General features: G+C 32.8%; 1 protein-coding gene across 1 annotated transcript; it reads right to left on the bottom strand.

The window, feature by feature from the left end:
* Positions 1-3,066: 3,066 nt before the first annotated feature.
* On the bottom strand, positions 3,067-7,058 carry LOC139503866 (uncharacterized). The gene is made up of 2 exons (XM_071293827.1): positions 6,917-7,058; positions 3,067-3,982 (listed from the first exon to the last, which is right to left on the bottom strand). The coding sequence occupies exons 1-2, from the start codon at positions 6,951-6,953 to the stop codon at positions 3,156-3,158; spliced, it is 864 nt and encodes a 287-aa protein (XP_071149928.1). The 5' UTR covers positions 6,954-7,058; the 3' UTR covers positions 3,067-3,155.
* Between the last annotated feature and the right edge of the window lie 1,259 nt (positions 7,059-8,317).

Here is an 8,317-nt window from a genome sequence, read left to right as displayed (position 1 = left end):
TGAAGAGCTATAATCCAAAAGGTCCAAAAAGTATAGCCAAATCCGTGAAAGGAATCAGAGCTTTGCATGTGTGTATTATTAAAATTACTTATATCACAGGCATTTTGGTCATTCAATTATAATTGTTTTTTTAGTCAATATGTTCATGTGTTCTTGGTCCTATACATATGATCTTGCAATGACTGTAAGATCGTTTGAATAGGAACAAGAACACACCCATTAAATGAAAATAAGAAGAAATTTTGTTTCTGAAATATTTATTTATTTTAAAAAAATTAAAAAAACAGAAAAAAAAGTTAAATGCCCCAAATGCATGTGGTTTAACTTACGGACGAATATCGGCAGTTTAAAGGCGATTTGAATTGACTCTTAGCGAATGCAAGATAACAGATACACCAAGATTCAGACACTATGTAAAGATAAAAGAATTCAGATAGTAACTTGTGTCGTTTGTTGTTCAGAGAATGAGCTGTATGTTCCTGCAAAGTTAGAATTATTCGAAACATACGTGTATGGTCTAAATACTCATATGGTCCGTTCTGTTAATACCAAAACATAGTACTAATATGGTCCGACCATGTACGTATGGTTGAACCATACGATTATGCGCATATGATCATGACCATACGCGTATTGTTCAAATACTTATATGGTCAGGAACATGTACAAAAAAAACCGGACGCGTCCATTTTTACATTCTCTCTTTGGCAAAAATAACTCGACTAACTATTTATATCAAGGCTATATAAAGACCTTACAATACACTACTTGGTAGATGTTTAAGCTTTGGCTCGGGTTGCTAAGATGATATATTTTCTGTAAAAGATCCATTTTTTAATTAATTCAATGCAAATTATCCACCTACACTCATTCATACTTAATCAAGAATAAATAATGACCAATGACTTCTTTTTTCCTTGATAATCGAATTTCCCAAAATACATAGTTTCCTTTTTTTGATTTTTTATTTATCTTGTTCGTGATGGTAAATCTCCGTTGACATGTTTTATATAGTATAATTCTTTTGTTCAAAAGTAATGTCTTACATGTATATGTAAATATGTAAATAAACAGGACACATTCGTTACTAAAAAACTTTCACAGCAGGGATATTCTGATAGATATAACAAAATAGTCAAAACTTTAACTTTAACTTTAACTTTATATTATCGCAAGTATCGATATTTGTTGACGAAGTAGGTGTTCAACCACATGAGTTTAGTTAATAACAAGTTTTTAGAAATACCTTGATATTTCTTGATCTAGATTAAAAAGGAGAAAAAATAGTGTGACATGATATACGTTTCAATATGTAGACAGTGACTTTCTTGTGTTATATCGGTATCTTTTTCTTTGATGTTTGGTTTTTTAAGAGCATTTGGTGATGATGACAGATATATTATTGTTTATTTGTATTTATTCACATTATGTATGTGCTGGTCCCAAGTCAGGACCCTGCAATTCTGTAGTTGTTGTTTATTGCTGTATATCATATTTGTTTCACGTTTAGTGTTTTGTACATAAATCAAGGCAGTAGGTTCCTTGTTTGAATTGTTTTCCATTTATCATTTCGCAGCCTTTACTATGGTTTTACTTATAGTTTAAGGCTATACGGTGACCTAGAGTCGTTTTTACTGTTACGCCTTTGGTCACATGATGGCGAGTTGTTTATCGGTATTGGTGCCACATCTTCCTATTTCTATATTACACAAGATGTGACGATTTGCGGCGTTTCTGTATTGTATCGACACTTTCTGTTTGAAAATAAGTAGATGTGGTAATTTTCCCGATTAGACAACTTTCTCCCAGAGACAAAATTACGTAGAAGTTAAAACCTGTAGGTCATCGTATACCCTTAAAGACTAAGTTAAACCCGTATATCCAAGCAAGTTATAATTAAAGACTCGAAATGGAAAATGTTAAACAATTCAAAGGAGATAACAACGAGTTGATTTATATGTTATACACTAAACGAAAAAACGATATGATATTCAATAACTTATGACAACCACTGAATTATAGGCTCCTGACTTGGAGAGGCACATACAGAATGTAATCCTGCCACAAATAAACAACTCGCCATCATGTGACCAAAAGCGTAACAGTAAAAACGACTCTAGGTCACCGTATAGCCATAAACTATAAGTAAAACACATGTGCAATCCTGGAGGAGCCTATAAGTCAGTGGTTGTCATAAGTTATTGAATATCATACCTTTTTTTCGTTTAGTGTATAACATATAAATCAACTCGTTGTTATCTCCTTTGAATTGTTCAACATTTTCCATTTCGAGTCCTTCATTATAACTTGCTTGGATATACGGGTTTAACTCAGTCTTTAAGTGATTATGTGCGGGGCGACCAACCATCCCCTGATGTTAAAATTAAAATAACAAAGATACCGAACTCCGAGGTAAATCATCACAACTTCAGAACAAACTATAAAAATCAGTTGAAAAGTGCTAAACTTATCACAACTATACAAAGCACAATAAGACACTATGTACACAACTGAGATTACTCGGAGTTTTTCTTAGCTAGCTACTCCAAAGCTAGAAACAACTAATTAGAAAAGGCATGTATCATGAACGAAAATTTCAATCACCCCACATCCGATTGATTTAGTATTAATACGTCATAAACAGAATGAGAAAGACATGATTTTGTTCAACACTAAAACATATCGACACCATATAGGACCATACAACATTTAGTTGCCTTTTAATTTACCAATAATACAATCAATGTTTGTACCAATTAAACACAAAATTGAAAGATCTTATTACAGTTTATTTTAATATTACTATGTTAACATGGATCGTATCTAACATTGCTTGCTCTATGAACAACATCTTCGTAAAAATTAGGATGTGATATATCTCGGTTTTCTTCGGATGTAGTCAAACTTCCATATCAAATTTGTGTTTCAAAGTAGTTTAGATTGTACATTACCCTCTAAGTGTCTTTAAGTATTCATTCCCTTTTACTAGTATTTCTTTCTCAATGAAATTTTCCAATATATCTAACTATTCATAACGATAACCGTGTATAAGATAAATATATTAAATAACACTGCAAAAAAGTTTATTATATGATCAAACAGAGAAGAAGATAGTTTATAATGACAAGTTCAGGTTTTGTGCTCAATAGTAATCTCTAAATTTTCCTACAGACGCCTCCATTATCATTATCACTGTAACCACTTTGACATGTCTCCCAACAAACGCCATTCAGTTTGATTTCATTATCCTTGCAATACAGTCTCTGAGGAAGTGTAACCTTTATACCAGGTCCGTCATTTGGTTCACAAATACAGCATCCTACAGGTCTATAACCATCTCTACATTTAGGGTAACACAGTTCGGCGACTCTTTCTTCGTCACTACTACAACTTTGCCTTTGTGCAAGGGTTTTCCGTATACCTGGGCCACCATTTGGTGTGCATATACAGCATCCACTTGCATGGTATCCTTCTTTACATTTGGGATAGCAAAGACGTCCATTCATCTCTTCATCTGATTTACACCCTTGTCGTTGGAAAAGTGTCAACTTTATGCCTATATCTGTTTTTCTGCACGTGCATCCATCGTCATGGTAACCACTCTTACAGTTGTTACAGCACCCGAAGATTGTGCAACAACATCCCTTTCCATATATATGGGCATCACTCCAACAACTGGTACCGTCATCTCGCATTCCAGATGGACATGGTGTTTTATCAGGCAATCGCCCCGCACCTCTCCCATAGCTATCCAGCCAACAACTTGTCCCATCGTCTCTTTGATTGGAGGGGCAATTTTCTTTATCAGGAACACGACCTGCACCTCTTCCATATGAATCTTTCCAACAACTTGTTTCATCATCACGCATTTCATCAGGACAAGGTCGTTTGTCAGCTGGTCTGGATTTTCTGGCGTATTCATCTGATTCTCGTTTGGCTCGACCTTCATGTATTACGTTTTGAAGGCCTTCTAAAGATATGCCTGTAAATTAAAACACATGTGAATTATTTTGCTGTAGATATGTTATATACATAATAAACATAAATACCGTTTCGATCCCTAACATCACTGAAGAGACATTTATTGTCGAAATCCGTATCTGGTGTACAAAACAAAAATTTGCACCTCATGTTTGTGGTATAACATCTTTGCTGCAAGTTTATTGTTTTTCTGTTTTTCATATTATGATCCATTTTGTTACATCTTGTGATCAATTTATTTGGCAATCGCCAATGGCAGTCAGCAGGGTTTAAGAACATCAGTTTTTCGACCTGATAGTCAAATGCGTTTTGTTAAAATATACTTTTTCACTTTTTTGGTCTTTTGGAAAATGTTGTTTATGCTGTATTTAGACCCTTCTACAACGAAATTTGTTTTACATGCACACGTATAAAAATTGCGGTTTTTATCCAACGCAATCATAAGTTTGAACGTAGTTTTCAATTTGGACTTGTATATATATATATATTTTTTTGAGAGCCCAGGTGGTCGTGTGGTCAAGCGGGACGGCTGCAGTGCAGGCGATTTGGTGTCACGATATCACAGTAGCATGGGTTCGAATCCCGGCGAGGGAAGAACCAAAAATTTGCGAAAGCAAATTTACAGATCTAACATTGTTGGGTTGATGTTTAGACGAGTTGTATATACATTATGTACACAGCCATGTATCACCATCATTGATGGCGATCCGATGGATACATCTGTTCGCAATGATGGTGATACATGGCTGTGTACATTATGTATATACAACTCGTCTAAACATCAACCCAACAATGTTAGATCTGTAAATTTGCTTTCGCAAATATTTTGTTCCTCCCTTGCCGGGATTCGAACCCATGCTTCTGAGATATCGTGACACCAAATCGCATACCCTGTATCCGGTGCTGACTGTCATTGGCGATTGCCAAATAAAATTGATCACGAGATGTAACAAAATGGATCTTAATATAAATTTAATACTAAACAGAAAACGATAAACTTGTGGCCAAGATGTTATGCCACAAACACAAGGTGTCAATATTTTTTTTGTACACCAGATCTAGATTTCGACAATATATGTCTCTTCAGTGATGTTAGGGATCGAAACGGCATTTGGAAGACCACGTAATTTACCCTCAATTTCAGATAGGCTCTTGAATTTTAAGAGTCAATATATATATATATATAAAAACTTAAACAGTAGTAAACATTTTCTTTAAACGGGCTTTCTGATCTGAACATCATCTAGAAAAGTTAAAACAAAATAATTCCCGGAAATCTTCTGATTTATTAACTGCGGTAAATTTAGTACTAATCAGTAGCTTCTCAGACCATCAGATAATTCATAATGCTGTTGGTGTGTACATGTACACAACAACTACTGGACATTCTGAACATAGACTGAACCGATTTTAATTGACTCCAAGCGAATTGTCTGAACAATACTCTATTTACCGTAATGGACAAATCTGGAAATCTTATAAAACTGAAAATAACTTAATATATCATTGTTAAGAGCTTTTCAGATCAAATACATGTTACATACTTGGATGTGTTACTAGTGATATATTTAAAAACTAGATATACCAATATGTATGTTGATCTCTAAAGGGCACTTCGTTATATTTGTCGTTATGTTGTTGACTAGTTAACCAATGTTATAATGACAAGTTTTGTCTGAACAGCTCTTGTAACTCAGAACATTTAGTTATTAAGTCAAATTCAATTACTTCACTTTCAGACTTTATGGTAAATTCAGTAACATTCAGACAATCCGATAGCAGTCAATTAGTATTGGTTCAGTTAATGATCAGATTTTTCAACAGCTGGTATACACCTGTACAACAACACTATACTGAGTGTTTCATGGAATGGTAGTTCCTTTATGATATAATTTCCAAAAATGAAGAAATACCATGGAATATTATTTCCACTAAAAGAAAAATAACCATATTTGTTCTTGACGGAATAACGCAGAATATTTGTTCCAACAAGAAAATATATCATAGCATTGTTTGTAGCAAGGTTTCCTGAGTAATTTTTGTTAGGTAAAACAATTAAAACATTAAAATTTCTGACAATGTACTAAAACATTAGAAACATAACTGATACTTTCAACAAGAGCATTTTGTATTGCACTTTATTCAGATGTTGTTATATCGAAATGATATCGCTTCAGCTTCAAATGTATTAATGGTTGTTTGTTTGAAGTTTATCCCAATTTGCCATTATTCGTAACTATTGAACGCGTTACAAACAAACAAAATTTTCAAATACAAAAGGAAGTTCTTATTCGTAGAATACATATTCCATTCAGGTTACTTAATAAATGTTTGCAAAGCGGAGAATTTGTAATTTGACGATTTCAATAAAACATAGTTTGGCTTAAAGTTAAAAGACTATAGGCTTTCAGTGGTCAACGGAGATACAGATGCAATAACAAATTATTTTATTCACTTTAACTATAGTTACGCATAAACTAACAGATGATGACAAAGTATGAAGAACAATTGATTGGAAAAGTATATGAAAACATATATTAGAAGAATTTCAGATTCTCATGATAAAGGAAGGATTTACAGAAGGTAACAGGTACAACAACCAGAAACTACATGTGAATGATGTTGGGTTTTTTTGTCCTACATTAGTTATATATAAATTAGAATTATTTGATTTGTATTTGTTACGTCATGCCAGACAGATTTTAACACTTTATTTCAGAAATATAGTTATACATATTATATAAACGATTTCAGTTTTTTTGCGTGATTTTACCACTTATCATTTTTGTATTCTTACATGTGCCTAACATTTAAAGAAGAACACTGCAACCACTATCTTAGACAACTTAAGCCATGTATCACTTTGTTGTTGAAACGATTGCAATGCAGCATAAAGTTATAGATAAAAATTGTTCTAAAAAATAATTGTACATACCTAATACAAAGATAACACCAAGCCTCAACATTAACATTGTTAAATAGTTTACTTGTCAACAGTTGGATTGACAGAAACACTATAAACTTCTGAAGGGCTTTAAAATTATTTTATAGGCAGTGCATCACCCACATGAAAATTGATCAATGTCAATCGTCCAAACTCCGCCTATGTCAGCACTTTGTAACAGATTCAATTCATCTGGTTTCTGTAATGGGAAATTGTGTATGGTGCAATGGATAATTGTGAATCTGGCTAGATGAATGCTGTTTAGGCTTCAAATTGTACATTGTTTTATAATTGTTAAGATATTTTAAATTTGCAATTCCCTCGAACTTATTACATCGAGCGAAATGTTTAATGATTCGAATTGTGTATGAATTAAATGTAAAGGAGAATGGGGAATTGGGCAATGGTGTATGGGAAATGGCATAACGGTATATAAGAAATGGTGTTTGGTGTAATGGTGTAGGGTGTAATCGGGAATACTGTATGGTGTAATAGGAAATTTGGTATCTAGTACGATAATTGCTGTATGGTTTTTCAGTTGAAGTTTATATTCTCAATGTTAAGATATTTCAAAATTTATATTTTCTGAAACTCACTACAATGAGCGTTATTTTAAATAGACTCGAATCGTATATGATACAAATATGAAAGAGAAAGGGGGAATTATGTATGATATATTGGTATAAAGGGAATGGTGTATGGTTTAATGGTGTATGAGGAATAGGTTATGTTATTATGGTGTATGAGGAATGGGTTATGAATCCAAGTTTAATCCATCATTTTCTACATAAGAAAATGCCTGTACCAAGTCAGGAATATGACAGTTGTTATCAGTTCGTTTGATGTGTTTGAGCTTTTTATTTTGCCATTTGATTAGGGACTTTCCGTTTAGAATTTTTGTCGGAGTTCTGTATTTTTGTTATTTAGCTTTTTATGTTGTGCATTGTGAATGGTAAAGTGTAAAGGTGAATGGTATAGGTATATGGTATATGGTTAGAGTGGAGAATTTTAAACATTGAAGAACAGTATACAGATTTTTACATCATTGACAACTCTATCCGAAATGCCATTCATCGGAAAAATAAATACAGTTCAAATTAGAGGTTGGAAATTACAAAATGACAACAGTCATAAACGAACAAAAGTAGAAACTGAGTTTAAAAAAATGACTATAAATAATATTTTACAAATTTCGTGAAAACGAAATTATTTTCTGGCCTTAATCAGACAAAATGAAACCCCAAATAGTTTTAGATCAATGATGTCGATATATTTGATTAATCAATAAAACAAAAAACTAAAAGAGGCCATTAGATATCTTTGATTACTTTTTTTAACACTATATAATTTGCCATCTTAGTTGATAAATAGATAAATATATATACATTTTTA

The sequence above is a fragment of the Mytilus edulis genome, chromosome 14 (assembly GCF_963676685.1).
Source record: "Mytilus edulis chromosome 14, xbMytEdul2.2, whole genome shotgun sequence".
In the NCBI taxonomy this organism is placed as follows: Eukaryota; Metazoa; Mollusca; class Bivalvia; order Mytilida; family Mytilidae; genus Mytilus; species Mytilus edulis.
Note: the sequence above shows the minus strand (reverse complement) of the source record. Positions and strands in the feature narration are given on the sequence as shown.

Bases quoted from the DNA above. Each gene is read 5' to 3' on its own strand.
- LOC139503866 (XM_071293827.1), bottom strand. From the start codon at position 6,953: ATGTTAATGTTGAGGCTTGGTGTTATCTTTGTATTAG. The intron at 3,983-6,916 runs GTATGTACAATT...TTTAATTTACAG, and splicing joins TGGTGTTATCTTTGTATTAG to GCATATCTTTAGAAGGCCTT.